At 41.9% G+C, this 21,820-nt stretch overlaps 2 protein-coding genes across 6 annotated transcripts; both read right to left on the reverse strand.

Moving 5' to 3' along the window:
• Positions 1-616: 616 nt before the first annotated feature.
• On the reverse strand, positions 617-3,512 carry LOC117649902. Its single transcript, XM_034393087.1, has 4 exons — positions 3,009-3,512; positions 2,763-2,920; positions 1,276-2,685; positions 617-622 (listed from the first exon to the last, which is right to left on the reverse strand). Exons 1-4 carry the CDS (start codon positions 3,301-3,303, stop codon positions 617-619), a joined length of 1,869 nt encoding a protein of 622 aa, XP_034248978.1. The 5' UTR covers positions 3,304-3,512.
• Positions 3,513-10,650: 7,138 nt separating this feature from the next.
• On the reverse strand, positions 10,651-21,396 carry LOC117649307. Of its 5 annotated transcripts, none has more exons than XM_034391932.1 (5): positions 21,328-21,396; positions 20,724-20,824; positions 18,642-18,800; positions 13,379-13,555; positions 10,651-10,887 (listed from the first exon to the last, which is right to left on the reverse strand). In XM_034391932.1, the coding sequence occupies exons 1-5, from the start codon at positions 21,368-21,370 to the stop codon at positions 10,717-10,719; spliced, it is 651 nt and encodes a 216-aa protein (XP_034247823.1). In that variant the 5' UTR covers positions 21,371-21,396; the 3' UTR covers positions 10,651-10,716. The 5 variants fall into 5 exon arrangements, with proteins under 5 accessions (XP_034247823.1, XP_034247825.1, XP_034247824.1 ...); XM_034391934.1 differs by having other exon boundaries at positions 21,348-21,391; XM_034391933.1 differs by having other exon boundaries at positions 21,253-21,369.
• Positions 21,397-21,820: the final 424 nt, after the last annotated feature.

Below are 21,820 nucleotides of genomic sequence, written 5' to 3' on the forward strand. Positions count from 1 at the left end.
AAAGCTAACTAATAAACCACAAATCTACTTTTGGCTGTAGCATTACATTTTCCTCCGATTTAGATTCCTCACACCCCTCGTAATCTTGCAAAATTTGCTCGAAACAATTTCCTTTTAGAAGCCCTAATCTTGACAAAAGCGCTCAAAATAGGTCAGAGTAGAAAATTGAAAAATTGTGTTTTTGATTTTTCTGGCTTATATGGAATTGTTGCACTGCAAACAGAGGTGTGTTATTCACTGTGTTATGACACAGCTGTAACGTGTTAAGTGTGTTGCATTGACACGTTTCGAGCAATACACACACAAATCGTGTTATTTTTTAACACGGATGTGACGGACACGCTATAAACGTGTCAATTTTTGGCACGGATGGGGAAGACACAGCGCTGCCGTGTTCTGCTATGACTTAGAGGATTTGGTGGACTCTGCCATAATTGAGAAACTTCTCAAAGTAGCATAAAAACAAAATTGTTGGATCAGAATTTATTTAAAAACAAAATCCAAATAGATCATTGGCGGAAGTTTAAAACAATATAGAAATAAAATTATTAATTTATTTAATAATACAAACAAAATTATTTACATTTAAAAATAATAAAATCATTCACTTATAAATTCAGCCCTAAAAAAGTTGAACAAGACAATGTATTTACATCTATTTAAGTGAAAGACGGAAAGAGGAGATGGGAGTAACAAGTTGTCAACACTTAAAATGTCTTCATTTAAGTTGCTATGAGGGGAAACTTTATAGGCGTTTAGATTGCCAAAGTACCCCAATGTTACAAGCGGTGAGTACAATAGAAGAATAATTTCGTTGTAAACATAGATATGTTTTACAACGCCAAAAATTGGAAGATCATCTTCCTCACATGACACTAAAATAATTGAGCCAGACATGAAAGTAGTTCCATGAACTGTTACCTCTGGCGACACCATGACCTCACAAGTCTCTCTATTTACAAAGGGTAACATTCTGAACACAGTGTCTCTGAATTCAAGGTCAAGAAGTTTGATTGTATGACCCTCCTTGATATCGTGACCCGAGTAAAGAAAAGAAGATGAGTACACACCTGGGCCAGAGCTCAGCTCCGAGCACCTCAGACATTCATAACGATAAGCAAAAGTCCAAGGCAAGTTCTTAACATTCCTTAGTACTCGCATCAATCCCTTAAACCATGCATGGCATGCTTCAAACCTCATACAATATTGCTGTCTTGGTGGGCCAAATAATAAAATTTGATTTATTATGTGAATTAGAAAATGAAATTTATGTACCATTTGTTCAGGATACAATGCTTTAAAATTTGACATAAACGACTCAATAGCAAAGGCCAAGAGATGAAGTTGTGCACGAGGGATTACAAATGCGTAACACATAGTAGTAATTTGAAGAAGCTTTGTGTGGCACAACAGGCGCTCCTTGGCTTCAATCTGAAGATTGTTATCATCACATTTAAGATCTCCAAGAACAAATGGAAGAACATATGCTAAACATAACATCTGGGCTGCAGACTGTCGCAGCGAATTGTCTAAGTGATCACTGTGGATGTCACTCGGCTTGTCACGATGCAGGTGTCCATAATCAAAATGTTGCAGTTTACGATTCAAGATGTCTAGTGAAATGAAATGATTACCACACAAAAATTTTAGAAACACTCTCATTTCTACTTCCAGAACTCCCTCCGCTATTACATGCATAATGTCTTGGGGAAAACATTTAGTAACATCAAACGCAGCCAAGCCCATAAACACACTACCTTCATTAATGCCATAATGTCTAGACCAAAAAAGTTTGGTCGCCTTTGTCACAGTTCTGTCTTCCACTGCTGCAACATGGTCTGTGTGTGACACCACATCCCTTAGATGAAAGTACTCCTCCCTAAAATACATCCTCCAACGGTCTTGGTCTGTGTGACATCTACGGCACATTCGAATAGTTTTAGTCACAGATTTCTTAAAGCCTCCAAGCAGTGCAGCAGCAGGAGTGTCAGCAGCAGCAAATATTACAGAGCCTTTGTAATTCTTTTCAACATTATTAACAGTGATGGTGATGCCCTCTGTTTCCAAGACTTTAATATCTTCTATAAATTCAGCCAAAATTTTCTTGATCCCATACTTTACAATGTGACAGTACTTTGCTACCATCAGTAAATTATGAGCTTGTAGCGTGGATCTATATTCAGGATAAATATTAGCCAACACCCAATAAAACATTCCAAGTTTGTGAGATTTTGAACCCAAAGGGTTATCAACTTCCATTTCATCATAATAAAAAATAATTGCAAGGGAATTGACATGTTGACTGAATATAGCACTATTTTTATAATAAAGACCATCAAGAATTGTTTTAAGGGCATCCCTTGACAGTTTGGGATTGTCTACACAAGATCGCACTTGGGGATTTTGAAGCAATCTTTTTAAACACTGGAGGAACGGAATGGAATATGCACAGTGAATCGTTCGAACTAATTTAGTGGTAGGTTTCCTTTTCCAACGCCAGCCTTTACCCACCTTGACCATTTTTGGCATAATCATACCCAAAGACGAGACCAAAAAACTATCTAGCATAGTTTTTGTCGATACATGTGAAAACACAGATGAGGCTGGAAACTCCTCAAGTAATTCTTGTACTCTGTTGACATGAATCAAGTTTGTGTTGGGGTTAGCTGCCTCCTGGATCTGGCTCTGAAAACAAAATATAATATTTATTTAATGCAGAGATAGAACATAATTTAACTTCACACAAGAAAGAACTAGCTTACCAGAATGAATGAGGCATATTCTTGGATAAGATGTTCCGAACCTGATAAAACCTTCAGCATTGCAACATTTGATGTTCGGTACTTGTCCCTTATCATAAGGAGAAATTTAACCGCATGCCACTGGACCTGGTCCAACCCAATGAGTTCTTGCACGTATTCTGAAACACAATTTAAATTTGTTGTTTAGTCCAAATAAGGAAAATATGTGATAAAGAGTAGGCATCATTTAATTAACAGATTCTTTACCTGGAGCGTCATCCGGCCTGTTGTCAATTTGAATTTGGTCACCCAGATCACCATTGTCTCCAAGATTGATGTCAGCATTTTGGATTGGATCCTCGTGTGCTGCTCCTCGGTGCTTTCTTTTCATATGTTTCTTGAAACTGTCCCAATTGCTGTATGTTGCACGACATCCTTCGCTTGCACAGGTCACATTAAAATGTGGATCATACCGATGTGTTCGAACATAATGATTCATTAACTGGGCTTGACTTAAACTTTTGAAGTGACACATGTTGCATTTTATGCGATTTCTGAACATAACTGAAGGCCTTCTGCACTATTCCTTGAATTTCAAAAAAGGTTGTTGATGTTTACTCAAGAAAACCTAACCCTACACTCGCCGCATGCTCAAATCCGGTACTACCAACGGAGGAAAACAGAAAAAAAATGGGTGCATTCTAATACTTGTTCTGTTTCAAAAGAATCCAATCAAATTTGGCGATTCTAAAACAATAAAATTAAAACAAAGATCCCCTTTCCTAAAAAAATTGTCAGTCTTATTTAAAAATTAATTTTGACCATTGTGAGAACGCCGTTGGCACTACCGGTTGACGCATTTTTGTTCTTCTTGGTCCGGGATAAAATAGGCTGTAATTTTTGAACATGTGTGATTTTGAAGTTTTTAACTTACTGACGTTATTCTCTGTCCGGATTTGTGATCTGTGCTGGCGGCCATGTCGCTGAAGATAAAAGAAGTTTATCTTAAACTTGGTAGTGAGCGCAACAAGTGCGTCAAGTTTCAAAGTGGTGCCGGTACTAGTGATGTCGACAGTCTGCGTCTGGCCTTAGGCAAGGCTAAAGAAACGGACGCTGATCTCTGCAGACGAATGGATGGATGCACCGTCGTTTTCCAGAAATTGAAAATCAAGAAGTCTACGCAGGAGAAGGTGCGGGTTGTTTTGACGATTTGGAAGATATCGAGGATGAAAGTGATCTCGTGCCAATCTTCTGCCCGATTCTAAACTCTCCCAACATGGATGGGCCTCTTGTCATTGGTACCGGAGAAACAACTCTACAAGTGCAGCCTGATGGCTCTTGTGTGATTAAAAATGGACCGTGGGCACCCCGTCGTCACCTCAAGATCATTCATCGGCCGACTGCTTGGGTTTAGACAGCTCTTGTTCCCCTTCAGTGAATAGCATTGTTCGTCCTAAAAGGGGCCGGAAAGATCAGGTTAGTACTCTTGGGTCTTTGACTTGCTTCTAAAGTCTTTTTATACCTGGACTCAAATTATCATTATATTAGATTATGAAACAAACTTTTTTTGTCTTGTCTGCAGAACTGTGCTTTGATGACTTTGCCTGCTTTCCCTTCAAACCTGAAGGCGATGATTGGCAAAGCAAACAGTTGCATGGAGAAATTTATCGCCCACTACGGTCATTACCTAAAAACTGTAACGGAAGACTTGATATCGAAGGCTGATTACAAAATTTTCTCCCTGACAATAATTAAAGCCCATCCTGAGCTGTCGGATCCAACGAATGTAGAAAACCCTAATGTAAGTTCATGGTTTATTTTTCATGATGTATTTTAGGCATCATGCGCATTCACTGTCAGACAAACCTTACTCTTCTTTTCTAGCATCTGGTGAAAGACATTTAAGCATGTTCGTACGCAATGCTCGCCGCAAGGACAAGTTTGTTCCTTTAAGTCTGACTGATGACCATGAAGAGCCAGCAAGGAAAAAGCAACGCAAGTTCATCATGCCGTCTAAAAGGTGAATAGATGAGTGATGCGGCCAGCATATCTTAGCCTCCTCTTTATATCAATTTTTCCCATTTCTTTTCTTTTTCCATTTACAGTGTGACATCACGGACGGAGGCAGAAGCTTCAGAAATGAACAAGCTTCAGGAAGCTCTAAAGGGAATCGGTCCTAATGTTGGTGCCACTACTCATCACACAAGGCTCATCAGAGAAACGTTTGTTCCAAGACGGGAATGGATTTCTCATCTGCCACCAACTCTAGTCCAAATTTTAAATTTTTCATGAATACCCACACTTACAGAAGGTGGACCTTGTAAGTTAATCATTAAACTTTATTAAAAATGTTTATAAATGAACTCTTAAGAAAATTTTTTTTATTTTCAGATCTGCTATGAGTTTAGTCTCATGAGGAAGAAGGACGTTTTATCTCTTCAGTCTGACTTGGGTGATGCTGTTCAGAGCATTGCCAACTTCATCTCGCTACCATCTCGCACGGAGAGGGAGAGGGCAGACTTTTTTGTAAACTGTACAATGACGTCAAGCCAAAGAATGTCTCGAAGAAGCTGCCCCCCTGCTTCTCAATTCAACAGGTAATTTTTAAATTTAAATTATTTTATTAGTTTATCTCTTTTTTTGAAAGCTGTCTCTAACTCTTAATTTTATATTTTCAGTGTCAAGGTGATCCTGATGTACACCTCAAGTCAGAAGCCGGTGAGGGAGCAAAACTGGTGTTTTTTTTTTACACTGAAGACAAACTGGGAGCTGCGTTTATTGTTGGTGACACACTTGCTATGCCTGTTAACAACCCCACTGTCTGTGGCTCTCTCCTGGCACTTCTTGCGTGTTATCATGCTTGGGACCTAACTTATCCTCCAGCATTCAAGTGTGTCCTTCTGATCTTTGACGTTCATGGTCTCGGTACTATTACGAATGATCTTAATGGGGCCTTCAAAAAAATTTAATATTGATTATTCTCGATTCAAACTTTCTCAGACTTTCTAAAATTTCTATGTAATGAAGAATTAAATTTTAAAATTTTAATTGATATCTTCGTATTTGACGACATGAGTTTTAACTATCTCTCTCTTCATAAGTACTCTATAAGAATTTTGTATAATTATTGGATTTTTTCATTTTATGTTTTATAATTATGATCTCTTGATCTCTTAATCTATTTATCTCTTGATCTTGACAAGAATTTTGTGATGTATAAAATGTGGTCTGAATGCATGCTGTGCGAGTAAAAAGCTTCAATACTATTTTGTACCGTTTCAGTTTCGAATTCCCCCCAATCCTCTATCCATAACACGGCAGAGCTGTGTCCTTGCACACTAGAAACGTGTTATGTGAACACTTTATAGACGTGTTTGTCAAACACGCTTCTTTCCGTGTCAAAAGTGGGGACGAGCTTGACACACGCAAAGTGTGTTATTTTAACACACCTCTGTTTGCAGTGTGGTGCTAGGGACTATAGCAATTGTTTATTAGAGTAAAAGAAGTGAAATGAGACGTACCAGGGTCAAATCCAAGGTGGAGTATTTTGGGTATGAGAGTTTCGATGAATTCGACAAAATTGCTCGAGTAGGCCAAATCAGGCAACGTACAAAACTTGGCCTACCACCATTTTTCTCCTTTTTTGTGACTGGAAAGAAGAAACATGAGCCAGAACTAAGCGAACAACTTTTACCATCAAAAAATCAGAAAGCGACATTTTTACGCTAAATTAGTCAAATTTAGAAAAATGCAAATATCTCAGGTTCTATTTGAGCTAGCCAACTTTCCTTTAATGGTTGATAGGTCCGTCCTAGTGGTACCTATTGAACCCACAAAGTTTGAACCGAATCCGTGACCCAATCCCAGATCTCGGTCCACCTTGGTGTGGAGTTACTCAAGGTAGGTTTACGCCAGACCGCGTCTTGTCGTAACAGGCTTCGCGATGTCTCGCTGCCTGTTCCTCCAATCCGCGCCTGTGGTACCTAAGGGAGTATGGGGCGATTTGTAACAGATTTCGGAACTCGCTATACAAAATTAAGAACATTCTGCATATCGGTGTCAAACTTGTGCCAGTTGAGCAGTCTGGGCCCCTTTATCTAGACTGTGCAGCTCCATTTGGGTCAATCTGGAGTCCGTAATCTTTGAAATCTAAGACGTTTTTCAAACCCTTGCATGCTGTTACGAATCGCCCCAGCATGGGGCGATTTGTAACACCATGGGGCTTTTCATAAAATCCTCCACATTAAATGAAACGTCGTCGGGAATGTTTCTCCTCCACCATTGTTCTTCGGGTGTCCTGCAAAGTCTAAAAATCTACATTACAAGCTGTCGTTGACCGCCTCCGCATTAACTGATCGGCTATGCCAATCCTAACCTCACTTTTTTCAATTTTAGATGAAAGAAGAGAATAAATCCGTTTTAAAAATGCATTTCGAGCTGTGTAAATAAATTGGAATAAGGCACCCGATGTTTCGAAAAAAAAATTCAAGCTTTTAAATTGCTAAAACTACTTAAATTCTTTTTTTTTATAGGGGTCTGTTACGATTCACCCCAAATGCCTGTTACGCAAGAAATACGCCCCAAACTATCACTGGACAAATTAAAAGCAACTTATCCCACGGGGTTACATTGAAAAGGGGGTCACGCTTCAAGGCCACAACGGTGCTTCGATGGTGATTCGTACCGGGGGAGCCTCAGACAGAAACTTCCTAGGACTCAAAATAAAAGTTTTTTCCTGTTTGCCGAAATTTTGGTGTACCCTATTTTCAGACCCCTCCAAAACTATACCTGAGCACCGATCACATCCGCTTCGATTGTTCAAGGACCCTGTACTTGAAGCGAAAGAGGGGCCATACTCAGATTTTCCTCTGCTCCCTCCACTTAAACGCATTTGTTACGAATCGCCCCTGTTACAAATCGCCCCATACTCCCTTACCTTGGCCTGCGGCGCTAGCCTGCCTTCGGCAGGCATTGGCTTCTCCATCGTCGGTTACTTCTTACTTCTTGCATGCTGGGGGGCTCGGCCCCCCCGACCCCCCCTTTCTTCGAGATAGAGTTGTCTCATCTACAGATAACACGATCTTGACCCTTGTAACTTTTTAACTTGTCGAGGCCCCCCTTTCTTCAAGACGGAACTGATCTGTCTGTAGAGAACTCGATTTTTCACCGCTTTTTAGGTGTTTTTCGGCTATAAAAACTGAACCACTTGAGCTAGGATAGTGAAATCTCGCGTGTGCCGAGCCAAGAACATACCTAATAAGCCTGCAAAATCTCAGCCAGATCGGCCGAGCCGTTCAGGAGGAGTAGTGTACACACACACACACACACAGAAAAAACTTTTCAACCGCACTGGAGTAACAGGCTTTGCTATCGCTCAGCCAACAAAGGAGCTAACTCTATTGGATTTGTACAAAGATGAGAAAATTAGCAGGTTCCCTCTGAACAACCTGTAAAATAAGAGCACTTCAGACTAAGAATGTACCAATTTTTCCTTCCTTAAAATACCCCAAACCCAGGCCATCTCAAGCTTAATTGTACTTAAATCACCAACACAAAAAGTTCCTGAGCTAATGGATTCTGTCAGCTTTAACCGGTATTTCCTTTTTATAAGCTTACAGTAATCCTGAACTGGGCCCTCTTTTAAAGAATGAATCATGAGAGGTAAGTGTGTGATTACACCAATGTTTGAGTGAATTTGTAATCCAACATGTCGGGTACCGTGGACAAGATTAAGGAGTCTTCCATTCAGATCTTCAAACAGGAAACAAGTAACACACCATAGAGGACCTAGAAGTTTAACCGATCGGGCCAGATGTAAACACATATGTACATTGTGGGTAACATTTTCAACACCATAAATCCTTTCAAACTCCTGCACAAATTCACACAACAGTTTATCTGCTAAAGTCCTATCAGCCTCACTGACACTGTGAATTGACCTACAGTGAAAACTGGTTATAAATTAACGGCATTGACCGGACATTTTTAGTAGAGTGAATAGTTGGAATTAGCATTTCAAGTTCATTATATTTTTCATTCAGTCAGTCAGTTGATACAAAACAATCGGACGGACAACAAAGCGAACTAAACATTACATAAAAATCTCAATCTGGTGGAACAGGTGACACAGCGCCGTTTCAGTTTGAGCTCATTGAAATCAGGCTCAATATTGTTCCTCCTGGACATAATTCGCAGAAGGCTAAGCGAATTCTGATCTGCGAGCCTGGACCAAAATTTATTTTTAAGAATTTTCATATGTAAAAATAGCTGTTTACAAACATAAGATGAGCTGAATAGAGCAAGCATTTTCATAGCGTGCTTGAGCAGAGCCGGAAATTTTGTTTTGCTGACAGAGAATAGAATTCTTTCAAATGAACAGAAAGAAATCGTAGTCTCAGGGCCCTCACTGGTAAAACTAGAGCGTAGTTGTATGCTTCATTCAAGCATACAACTACGCTTGAAGACTTTACGCTTGAAGTCAAGCATAGAGAAGAAATTCTCCCATGCATTTAGATAGGCGGGAAAGAGGCGAAATGGAGAACTACGCTTGAAGCCTAGCGTAGATCTACTACGCTTGAAGAAAGGCGTAAAAGTACGCTTGAGTTCTACCAGTGCTGTCAAGCTTCAGATCAATTAGTTCAATCTTAAGTTCTGGTGGCTCATTGACAATGTTGACTAAAAGTGGGTCCGAAAAGGTGGCGATGTCATTTTCCAGCTTTCGGAATTCTTGGAAACTTTTACCGAACTGCCCCGCAAGATCAGCGAGGATATTTCCATAAATTTCCCGGGCTTCGAGTGGCAGCAGCCCGACACTTCTGGGATGAGGAAAGAGGAACAGCTCACCCTTCCGAATTTCATCTTCAAAAAACCTGTGGTCAAATCAAACCCTATGATAATTCGAAACATGTCACTGATTAAATTGTATTTTCCTTGCAAGGACACTTTTAAAGAATTCAGATGTTGGGTGACATCAACAAGGAAAGCCAATTTGTTAATCCAATCGGGTTGCTCAAGCTCAGGAAATTTGTAAATTAACTTTTTTCCCGCAGAAACTCTACAAGAATGTCAAGCAAATCATAAAATCTTTTGAGAACACTTGCCCTACTCAACCACCTTGTCTTGTTGTAGTAAGGCATGTCCTCATAATCACTTCCAATTACCTCCAGAAAAGAGTGGAATTGTCTGTGGCTCAGCCCCCCCCCCCCGTGCGAATTTTGCTGACCTTGGCATAAGGTTTTGAAAGTGGAAACGCTTCAGTTTTTTCTGAGGGACTGTTTATTGTTCAAGGTTTTCATGCTCCTTTTGCGGTATACGTTGCCGAAATCATCCTTGATCCTAGACTACACTGTTGGAAAAACCCACGAAAAGGCTACAGTCCTTTGATGGTAGACACTTGACTGATCCTGTTGAACCAATATCGTACCAGACGACAAGAGTCAAGCGCGGATCCACGGGGGGGGGGGGAGGACAATTGTGCCCCCCTTGACCCCTAGACAGCCGCCCGAAAGGTAGGCAAAAAGCACCACTTTGCTCCTGTAAGTAGGCAAAAAGTGCTACATTGCTCCCCCTTGGGCCGACTCTAGATCCGCCACTGATAAGAGTACACTTTCACCGTACAAGGACACCGTAGCAAATTACTGCACGATGCTCACCATTCTAGAATAAGTGCACTGGGGTTACAAAATTAATGATTTGAGAAAGAAATCTGCAAACGCCACCGGCTTGCGGGTAAAGTTATTAATAATTTTAATTTAGTATGGAGCTGGCATGTTTTATCACGCACTTAAAACAAACGTGAAATTCATGATTCAGAATAAGTGAATATGGTTATTTATAAACAAAAGTATCAGAATGTGTCGATGGCCTTGCCCAGGGAGCGGTTGTTTCAGGATTTTGACCAGAGGTGCCTTGCTAGTCCACTGTTTATTTTTAAACGTGAGAAGTTACTTTGTAGCTCGCTGCCACGAGCAGCCGGTCAACCCGTATTCGCTTTGCGAGGGCTGATTCGCAGCGTCAGTCGGATGCACATGATGCACGCCTCCCTGTCGTAGGCCCGGCCGTCCACGCGCCACCTGCCGTAGTACAGGCTCGGGATGTTCGCGACCACCAGTCCCCTACTGGAGACGTTCTCGTACCGGTATGAGCCCTGGAAACGTGAGCACTCTCAATACAGGAACGTGCCACGGGAACGTTCACAAATTACGTAAGGGGGATTTGGGGTTTTTTCCGACCCCCTGTACTCTACAAACTCAAGTGTCGACATAGTTCACTTCACCTGGAGTCAACCTGGCATGTACGTACACTCCACGCTGGAGCATGCTTGCCAAGTACACGACAGGTAGCGTTTCCCTGCAAGCACACTGTTGCCGTGCTTTACGTGCAAAAGGTAGGGGGCTTCAGCAACAGTGTTCATGCCAGGTTGACGCCAGGTGGAAAGTACATGCCAGGTTGACGCCAGGTGGAAAGTTCATGCCAGGTTGACGCCAGGTGGAGTGTACATGCCAGGCTGACTCCAGGTGAAGTGTACTATGTCGACACTTGAGTTTGTAGAGTACCTTCATGTGAGGCCATGTAAATTTTTTAAGACCCCTATATACGTACGGTTTTTGCTGAAAATTCTCTTCACTCATGTAAATTTTGTCGGAATGTCAGAAACATGACTGAAATCCTGATCCAAATTCGCGCACCTCTGAAAGCTGAAATTCTGAAAACTAAACCTGATATTCTTGGTTTGAGTTCTACAGAACGTCCGGAGATGTTTTCAGCTCTCAGAGGTGCGAAAATTTTGATCAGGATTCTGACAAGATTTACACGAGTGTTTAAACCCCTCAAAACGGTTTTTGTTATTGCGGCTTTTGCGTGTTTCGAGCATAAGACGAGACAAGAAGGTGATTTTGGAAGCACAAATCAATCAGGTGCTGTGATAGCACTGCTTCTTTTGCAAAAGAATTTGTTCAGAACTACAAATTAATAAACAGGCATTTGGCCACAACTCAACCCGCAGGCATGGTAACAAAAGAAAATAAACGTGTTTTAAAAGACAAGTTCAAAACCATAAAACAAGTATAAAAATATTAATCAAAATCCTTTCAGTCCTCGTCCGTCCAGGGGCTGGTGAGCCATTCTGGCAGGTTGTTCTTGATGGGCTCCACACTGTTCCTAACCAGTGTGATCAATACCGGATCTGCAAGCGCCCGCCCTTGGAAAAAAAGGGTCCACAATTGATTCGCGACCACGGGTAGTTCCTTCACTCTGAGAAAAAATGACGGTAAATCCTGGATAATTTTTTTGCCAAACTTTACCGTACTTCAAAAACCAGTATCCTCCGTACAGTCCACAGTATTTACCGTACTTGTTTTACAAAATATTCCGTAGTCTTTTAACAGTAGTTACCGTTCTTCCGTACAGTTCATGCCGTAAGAAAGACCAGATCTGGTCCCATCAAAGGCCGCTTCCAAGAAGTGTCCACATCAAGAACTTGAAAAAAGGGGGTCGACCGACTGAAAAATTTTATTGCACCTTTCAATAGGTCTCGTCAAGACCTTTCCAACGAGTGGTCGGAAGAGGGGTCCAGGAGTCCGACTTCAGCAGTTGCGTACATCAGGAACTTGGAAAAAGAGGGTCAATCGACTGAACAAAATTATAGCACTTTTTGATAGGTATTTAAAGTACGGGATTGCCGGGGGAAAATGTACGGGATTTCCCGTAAAAAAAGTACGGCGTTTCCTGTAAAAAAAGTACGGTGAAGTCTGGAGTAATCAGTACAGGATTTACCGTGATCTTTTCTCGCAGTGTTGCGTACCCACTCTTTAAAAGCCTACGAAGCATTCGCTTCATAACTACGAAGAAAATGAAGGCGTTGAAGAATTGCTTCGTATTATGAAGAAATGTTTCGTATTACGAAGGGTTTTGCTTCATAAAACGAAGCATTTCTTCGTAGATTTTACAATGCCTTTATTTTCTTCGTATTACGAAGCGATTCTTCGTAGAGTTTTTTTTACTGTGCCTTTCCTTTTCATGCCCGAGGGAGAAAACGGCATCATTCAAATTGATCGCAAGCGTTCTAGCGGCTTGACCTCTCTTGCAATTTACACAATTTTCTGTAGTAGGGTCAGGGCGGGGAAAAACTGGCCAGGGGAAGAACTGGACACCCCACATTTTACTTCAAATGCCGTATGTACTGGCCTGACAACTGTCGTGTAATAAACCGCTGATGCCACGGAACAACTTTTGATAGTTGTTATTCCTGTGCCTATGGTATTTGAAGTAAAATATGGGGTGTCCAGTTCTTCCCCTGTCCAGTTCTTCCCCGCCCTGACCCTAACTGGCTCTTATCCATTTGTTTAAGTTCCCGGAAATTTCCCTTTTCTTGGGTCTGATTGTGCCGGGAACCTTCCCGGGCACTCCGATAATTCTCAGGAATATTCATTGAGAATGCGCACGCTATGAATATAGCGTCAATGGGTGCAATGCAAAAGCATGGCACGTGAATTGCCTTCCCATGCATTGGGGCATTTTCGGGACGCATTGCACGTATAGTGCGATATCTCAGTGCATTGCACCATACGTGCTCGTGCTGTATACAGCGTTTGGAATGTCAGTGTTTCCACCCTTTAAAACACTACGGAGGTACGAACCGGTGGTACGGGGCACCCTTGAAATGGCCCTTCGGCCCTCGTGGCGTGTTCCAGGAAATGCTTGTACAGGCCGGGCAGGTAAGTGCGGACTGACGTGCACGCGCGGGGAAACTTCATGACGATGGCGTTTTGCTTCCATCCGCCCCGAGAGCTCCAGGAGGCGTACACTACCTGAGCCTGGAACGAGACAACACACTAGGGTAAGGTTACCAAAATATGGATCACTAATGTCCTGTATTTTGGCTCAAAGAAGCGATGACCTAAATTTTCTTCGATACACTTCGAGATTCCCTCAAAGGCAGCACTGGTAGTCAACGAATGTGACGTCATATTCATTGGAGTGTGAATTTTGTCACGTTCGTTTGAATATGATGTCACATTCGTTTGAACGTGACTCGGCCGTTTAAGTAGGGTGTCATATTCGTTTCAACGTGGATCAACATTCAAACGAATGTGACAAAATTCACAATCGAACGAATATGACGTCACGTTCGTCGGCTACCAGTGAACCTCCTCCCAAGAACTGAACATTTAATAACAAATACTTTAAAATTTATCTGATTTTAGTTATCCGACCCAAACATAGACAAGGTAGGTTTACGCCAGACCGCGTCTTGTCGTAACAGGCTTCGCGATGTCTCGCTGCCTGTTCCTCCAATCCGCGCCTGGCGTACCTACCTTGGCCTGCGGCGCTAGCCTGCCTTCGGCAGGCAATGGCTTGTCCGTCGTCGGTTACTTCTCGTTACTTCTAACTTGTTTCTTTCTGGGGGGGCGGAGCCCCCCAGACCCCCCTTCATTCTTGATAGAGTTGCTTCATCTACAGATAACACGATCTTGACCCTTGGAACTTTTCAACTTGTTGAGGCTGGGGGACTCCGCCCTCCAGACCCCCTCTCTTCAAGACAGAAGTGATGTGCCTGCGGAAAACTCGATTTTTCGCCGTTTTTTATGTGTTTTTCGGCTATAAAAACTGAACCAGTTGAGCTAGGATGGTGAAATTTCGCGTGTGCCGAGCCAAGGACATACCCAAAAAGTGTGCAAAATCTCACCGAGATCGGCTGAGCCGTTCAGGAGGAGTAGTGCGGACACACACGCACACACGCACGCACACAGACAGGAAAAACTTTTCAACCCCACCTGAGTAACGGGCTTCGCTATCGCTCAGCCAATCACTGCCCCTCGCGTTTTGACAGGGGTGTTTCGATAACTTCCGGTCATTTAAATTTTGAAAGGGTTCACTCTGAAGGTGCCACGAAAATATTTTGAGATCCATGGTTGGTACCGCGCCAAGGGCAAGGGGGATACCTGCAAGAACATTGCTGTTCTGCTCGACATTGAGTAACAGGGTACCGTAAACCGGGGTAACTTGAGACAATATTTCACGTTTTTTGGACCGTGTGTCCACAATACTTCTCTCACCAACCCGAATCCCAACTATGTTTAATTTCACGTGATGACATTCGGTTTGGACCCCATGAAGTTTTTGGGGGTCACCTAAAATGAGATTAATGGGCCTCTAAAGTTGTCTCAAGTTACCCCGTCATTTGGGGTAACTTGAGACACACCTAGTTTTCACTTTGCTTTTTCACGGAAGTGGGGTTTTTGCCAGTCCATACTGATTTTCTGAGGCATTTAACTTATTTTCAACGAAAAGTACTACTTGTGGAATATGTTAGAAGATTTTTGATCCTTAAGGGGGGGTTCTGGTGAAAATGCTATTTTCTCCTAAATAGGTCCCACTGTGAAAATTAGTTAAAAATTTGATGTCTCATCAGGTATTTATTAAAATTTTTCATTGGGGAGGCACATTCTATGCCCTGAACCCAGTCGCAGAGCCTTTTTCTCCCATTTAGGCTATAACTTTAAAAATCTTCTTGCGCATACTATTTTGTCGTAAAAGGCTGGCTTAGACATTTTTGACTTCTTCGATTCATTTTTTAAAAATGCCGGCATGCACATCTCAAAATGTTAATTGCATTTTTATTCGCAAGCTTTCTAACCAAGCATTTCGCTATAATTCAAAAATTTACAAAACAGACCAATTTTAGGGACTTTTCAGCTTAAAAAGCTAATAATTAATAACATAATGGAAGTTTTGAGCTATGCATGCCGGAATCTTTTGAAAATGAATCGAAGAAGTGAAAAATGTCAAGGTCAACCTTTTTACGACAAAATAGTATGCGCAAGGAGATTTTTTAAGATACAGCCGAAATAGGCTCAAAAAGACTCTTCGACTGGGTTTACAGCCTGGCATGTGCCTTCAAAAGTCAAATTTTAGTCTCCTCTATGAAAAATTTTATATTCCGAACAAATTGTGACTGTGGGATCCATTTGGAAAATTGCAAGATTTTCACCAGAACCTCCCCTTAAATTAAGATTGTTTCATTAATGTTACATTTGGTAATTTGAGGGATATCGGCACTTCAGAAGCGCAACGATTCTCCCATTTCACATCCAACCCTGCCAACTAAGTACAGCGATTCTCTTATTTCACATCAAACCCTGACACCTGTTAAGACATTTTTCGTTATTTCTACGTACATAAGTCCATTCCTGCAAAGGTATATACTCTTAGTCAATTTTAAAAATTTGCTCAAAATACCTTAACTATTTTTACAGTAGTTTTTCTTCAAAAAATCGACGGTTCTTGGGCTATAAGTTGTCCGATTTCAATGACATTTAGCTTGTTGGAAAGGTTATTAAATTCCTCATCTTTTGAGACTTCAAGATTTATTATATCTCATCTGGTCCGTGTGTAGTTGAGAAAACACTCCAACTTTAAGCTGCATATCCGCCTGGGACCCTCTTGTCTAAAAAAGTGATTCCCGATCAAATGCGGCTTAGTTTTGATCTTAGAACGGGAAGGTCCGTTACTTTAAAACCACCCTGTAGTACAAGGAGGTGCCAGTGTCAAGTTACGCCACACAACTTCCGTCAAATTCAATGAAATTTGGTGTCTCAAGTAACCCCGCACAGTTACCAATTTCTATAAAAGTCAGTATTACCCGATGAATGATGGGTTTCCCGCAAAACCAATGCCGCATTTAGAATGTTGAAATAATAGGGTTGAAAGATACCATGGTCATTTGGGTCTCAGCAAGACGTGTTTCGAGTACCAAGGGAGACTTGTAACACTTCTCTAAAATTGTTAAATTGACTAAAATTGATAAATCGCTATAGGGCTGACCAGCATGGTCCTAACCCGCCATTCAAACGCTTAGGGTCAGGGCGGGGAAAAACTGGACAGGGGAAGAACTGGACACCCCATATTTTACTTCAAATGCCGTATGTACTGGCCTGACAACTGTCGTGTAATAAACCGCTGATGCCACGGAACAACTTTTGATAGTTGTTATTCCTGTGCCTACGGTATTTGAAGTAAAATATGGGGTGTCCAGTTCTTCCCCTGTCCAGTTCTTCCCCGCCCTGACCCTAATCGTCTTTCCAAACAAGTATGAAAAAAAGTGCTAGGGCAGTTTTGACCTCCGAATGTGCCGAGCCAGGTGGCAGCTCCAAAAAGTTGGAAAAGCAGAAGTGTCTCAAGTTACCCTTGCTGTCTCAAGGCCAGGGACAGGTGAAAAAATGAAGAAGTTTGGTGAAATTGAATGAAATGAGTTCCGGGTGGAAAATGGTCCTTTGGACCTTCCTCTTTCAGGATCTGTCGGGACTTCGACTATCCGGGACCTGGAAGTGCTTAAAATACATCTTTTCACACACTCCTGCATTTACGACACTTAAGTAAAATTGTCCGTTTTGCCATCAAGGGGGGAGGGGGGGGGGTCTAGCGAAAATCTTGCCATTTTCAAAATGAACCCCACTGTCATAATTTGTTGGGAATATGAAATCATACTTCAAAGAGACTAAGATTTGATTTTTGAAGGCATATGCTAGGTCTTGAACCCAGTCGAATTGTCTTTTTTGGACTGTTTTGGCTTTATTTAGCCGTATCTTGAACAATCCTCTTGCGCATACTATTTTGACGTAAAAGGCTTATCTTCATTTTGCACTTCTTCGATTCATTTTAAAAAGATTCCAGCATGCCTAGTTCAAAATTTCCATTATATTAGTAATCACATGCTTTTTTCATCTAAGAAGTCACTAAAACTTGTCTATTTTGTACATTGTTGATCAATTTAAGTGAAATGCATGCTTTAGAAGCTTGCCAATGATAATGTAATGGACATTTTCAGTTGTGCATGCTGGGATCTTTTAAAAATGAATCGAAGAAGTGAAAAATATCCAGGTCAACCTTTTACGACAAAATAGTATGCGCAAGGAGATTTTTTTGGCTGAAAATCCATTAAAATCTGTCACCAAACTTTAAACGCCCTTTTCTCCGAAGACATTTTTTTAACATTTGAATGGTCCTGTGCGCATACAGTTTGAAGTGTCGTCAATGATATTTTTTCCACTGACTCAGTAGGTTATTGCGAGGAAACGCAAGTGACAGTTTTTGTATATTCCACCCAGAAGTATGGTTTTGGATATCGGTTTTTACAAAAAAAGGGAAAATCTTTGGTTTTTGAAAAATATCAAAATTGAAAAGTTGGTATTTTGCTATCAGTGCCGGAAACTAAAATCTGTCACTTGCGTTTGTTCTTTGGACTTAGACGAACAAAAAAATATGTCGGTCAGGTCAATAACCCAAAATGGGAAACGCACAGGAATTTTTTAACAAACACTTAAAAAATTATAAAAAAGCCTGTATCTCAGGAACCGCTTGATATGATGGGATGGGATTTTGGGTGAAATAGTTTATCATCAAGAGTAAGATTTTGACAGAAAATAAGAAGTTTTGGACCAGCAGTTTCTGAGATCATTTTTTCACCTGTCCCTGGCCTCAAGTTACCCCGGTTAATGGTGTGCTCACTCTCAGCATTGCTTGCACTCATTTTCTCTTGCTCATAAAGTTTTTTGAGTAGACTTACAATATATTACTTTCTCTTTAGCTTTGCACAATTGTGATTGTTTTTATGGTATACTAGTGAATAGATCATGTAGAAATAGAGAATTATTTGGGACGAGTAAGACAGTGGCCGGCCAGTGATCTGAAAAAAATTTTACAAGCACAACTGGTTTATATTTGACCTTTCATCTTCAAGTTTGTGTGAGCTAAGTACGAAAAATATTTTGATTTGTAACTTCAAATTTAACGAAATTTGCTAACGTTGTAGATAATACTGTTGCTGCGGAAACTTCTAGATAAGATCTTTTGATTAGAACCCGTCGAAATATGTTTTCTGCGGTTGTGTTTATGCCTTACGATTTTGTAGTCATCGAAGATGTCACGCGAGGTAGCGTTGAATGAGAATAAGACAGTGTGCAGGTCTTTCCTGGCGCGAGAGACGGAACATGGGAATGGGCGGTCCAGGACTTCCGACGGGCAGCACTCCACATGCTCTACGTCAATGTCATAGCGGCCCTGTGCGCAACGGATCATTGAATCATTCCTTAGTTAATCATAAGCAAAGTAAGCAACCTTCAATACTCTTAGCCTACGAAGCTTTTGCTTCATAACTACAAAGAAAATAAAGGCATTGTAGAATTGCTTCGTGTTAGGTTAAGGTTAGGTCGTAATACGAAGCATTTCTTCGTAGATTTTACAATGCCTTCGTTTTCTTCGGATTTTAAAGTGGTTCTTCGTAGAGTTATTACTGTGAACACCACGACAAGATTCACATTCGACCTTAGATCTTAGTAGGATTGCCGACAGGCCTGTTTGGGATAGTAGAGAGGGGGAATCATAGGGGTGGACCCGGGTCTAACGTAAGTTAATGTAAATGGTTCGATGGCGGAAAATCACACTTAACTTTGCCAGAGCGACTCCGTGGGGTGACAAACCGAAGAGCGTACATTGATTGTATGCTCAACTGGAGCCTGTTTGCAAGCACGCTCTGGCTAGCGCATGCTTGCCAAGCATGCACTAACTACTAGAGCATACGTGCATTGTACAGGCTATCTGAAGCATGCATCTAGTGAATAAGGGATAGGGAGTTTTCTGCATCAGGAAGCGTGTGCATGGCATGTATGCACTAGCAAGTGCATGCTTGGCAGGCATGCGCTAGCTAGAGCATGCTTGCAGGCATGCTCCAGTTAGAGCATACATTGTACGCTCTTCGATTTAGAGTAGGACGTTCAATTTCCGCTTGCAAGACACTTCACTGCAAGAAAAATGGTTAAAAGTACAACAAATGTACAACAAAAACTGTACCATAAAAGTACAACAAAAATTGTACAAACCACAAAAAGGCCTGTACTGCACAGCACTCCTTGTGCCGGTGCCTGTACTTTGTACAACAGTTGTTGTACTTTGAAAGTACAATAAATTCCTGATAAAAAAAATTGCCAGAAATTTGTGTACTTTTGTTGTGGTTTTTCTTGCAGTGTTGCAAATGAAATGAACTTGCGAAATTTTGACCTTTTCGCTCAAACTGTTTTGGAGAGGCAGTGTGCAAAAGTAATGAGTTTGATGTGGTTGAGTCATTTACTACAGTCTGTCTCAGCTCGGAACGAGCCTGGAGACGTTCGCGTTGTTGCAGCGGTAGTGCTGCTATTGAGGGTGGATTGGCCTGGACCGGGCCCCCCAGGCGCGGATCCAAGGGGGGGCGATGGGGGCGTCGCCCCCCCCTGAAGGCGGCGAAGCCGCCTGAAAGGTAGGCAAAAAGTCGCACATAACCCCTGTAGGTAGGCAACTTTCGCGACGTCGCCCCCCCCTGAACCCGTCCCTGGATCCGCCCTTGGGGCCCCCGCTGCGAAGGGTCTGTCCCTTTACATTTCAGAGGTGTTGTTGCAGTTGCTGAGGAGGCAAGTGAACTTTGCCAGGCTCGTTCTGACCTGAGACAGACTGTAAATAACTCAACCACATCAAAAGAAAACTGGCTATTTCACTCTCTTCCATCTTCACACAATTACCGAAGGTGACCTTTGTATCATCACTTGTTGAACCCGACACAGCCGACAGGAAAATGTATACCGTGTGACCACGTTACCTATGCCACTTAAAACTGACGGTCGGAATGCCTTTTCGTTTTAGAACCGCGCGACCGCTTGGAATCGAAAGAACATCGAAAATTTTGCTACAGCCGAAATGACCACCCGCGCACGGTATCACCCTGCTTCAAACATGAGGAAATATTTCTAAATGGATCTTCTGGAGTCTACTGGGCCCATATGCCCGATCTCTTCGAACTTCTTTCAATCCCTACGGACCACATTGGTGTGGCAGAACAGGGTCACGCCCTTGGGACACCCCAAATAAATTTAAATAATGCCATTTTATCCTTCGGACAAGAAAAGGCGCGGAACGCACGATTTACCATGTAGTCGTTTTGCAAAACGCATTTACCGCGAGAGCCTGACCCTCCGTGAACCGAATAATGGCCAACGTAGCCCCGAGGAGAACTGGCGTGACAAGAGAAACATACCGCATGCCGTAGAGAAGCCCACCTGTGCAAAACAGCGTGAAAACAAACTAACGTTCGGCAAAGAGCTTTGCTTTGTGTCAACGAATTCCAACCAAACACTGTTAGCCAACGAATGTGACGTCATTTTCGTTCCAATGTGAATTTTGTCACGTTCGTTTGAATATGATGTCATATTTGTTGGAATGCTGATCCACTTTCAAACGAATGTGACACCCTACTTTAACGGCCGAGTCACGTTCAAACGAATGTGACAAATTTCACACTCCAACGAATACTACGTCACATTCGTTGGCTACCAGTGAAAACGGAAATAGAAGCGGTATGAACCGGGATCGTCACCAAATCAACAGTAATGTTAAACAAAGCTGGCAAAATAACAAGAAACCCGCCAAGAATCCTGACTTAAATACAAGATGAAATGTCTAGTGTACGCTCAATTTTAAGAGCAACCTCTCCAACTGTTTGCGAGACTCGAAGTCGGACACGAGATAGAAAGAAAGTTGAAAGATCATTCGGTGTGTCAACCCTGAGAGAGACTCCTGTACGTTGCTCGATCCGGGGAAGTCATGATAGGTTTGGGACAGCCAACAGCCAAGCCATTATTGCTGACCGTGCCGTGCATCGGAGAGTTCAGCGCACGAAACTACAGTCACGACAAGCTTGTGTAGAGTGACGTACAAAGGAAAAATTGATAACAACAGGATAAGTGGCGATATACATCGGCAACTTGGGCCTGTCCCGTACATTCAAAAATTCGCGGATACAGCCTATGTTCGATCCGAACGGGATTGGAACGTGATTCTGGGTCAAAATGAACGTCAATTTTGTCATCAGCTTAGCACACTAAAAAACAAAGCAAAGGCACGCATAAAAAGTGGTCTTAATCACTAGTTTTCGGACAAAGGGGAAATTGGAAAATAGAGTTATGAGTATTTTCGTATCACTCAAAACCACACAAATTGGTCTTGTCAGATCGCCAATTTGGGGGCAGCTTGCGGAGATACCGCATGGTCCCAAA

Source organism: Thrips palmi, unplaced genomic scaffold (assembly GCF_012932325.1).
Source record: "Thrips palmi isolate BJ-2018 unplaced genomic scaffold, TpBJ-2018v1 HiC_scaffold_4, whole genome shotgun sequence".
NCBI classification, from domain to species: Eukaryota; Metazoa; Arthropoda; class Insecta; order Thysanoptera; family Thripidae; genus Thrips; species Thrips palmi.

What these genes read in the sequence shown, in the direction of transcription:
- LOC117649307 (XM_034391931.1), bottom strand. Translation starts at nt 21,314, where the DNA reads ATGATCTTTCAACTTTCTTTCTATCTCGTGTCCGACTTCGAGTCTCGC. An exon ending in TCTCGCAAACAGTTGGAGAG is followed by an intron (nt 20,825 to 21,252) that starts GTTGCTCTTAAA and finishes TGTTTTGCACAG; the next exon opens with GTGGGCTTCTCTACGGCATG. An exon ending in TCTTCGATGACTACAAAATC is followed by an intron (nt 13,556 to 18,641) that starts GTAAGGCATAAA and finishes GTCTCGTTCCAG; the next exon opens with GCTCAGGTAGTGTACGCCTC.
- LOC117649902 (XM_034393087.1), bottom strand. Translation starts at nt 3,303, where the DNA reads ATGTTCAGAAATCGCATAAAATGCAACATGTGTCACTTCAAAAGTTTA. An exon ending in CAGGCCGGATGACGCTCCAG is followed by an intron (nt 2,921 to 3,008) that starts GTAAAGAATCTG and finishes ATTGTGTTTCAG; the next exon opens with AATACGTGCAAGAACTCATT. An exon ending in AATATGCCTCATTCATTCTG is followed by an intron (nt 2,686 to 2,762) that starts GTAAGCTAGTTC and finishes TTTTGTTTTCAG; the next exon opens with AGCCAGATCCAGGAGGCAGC.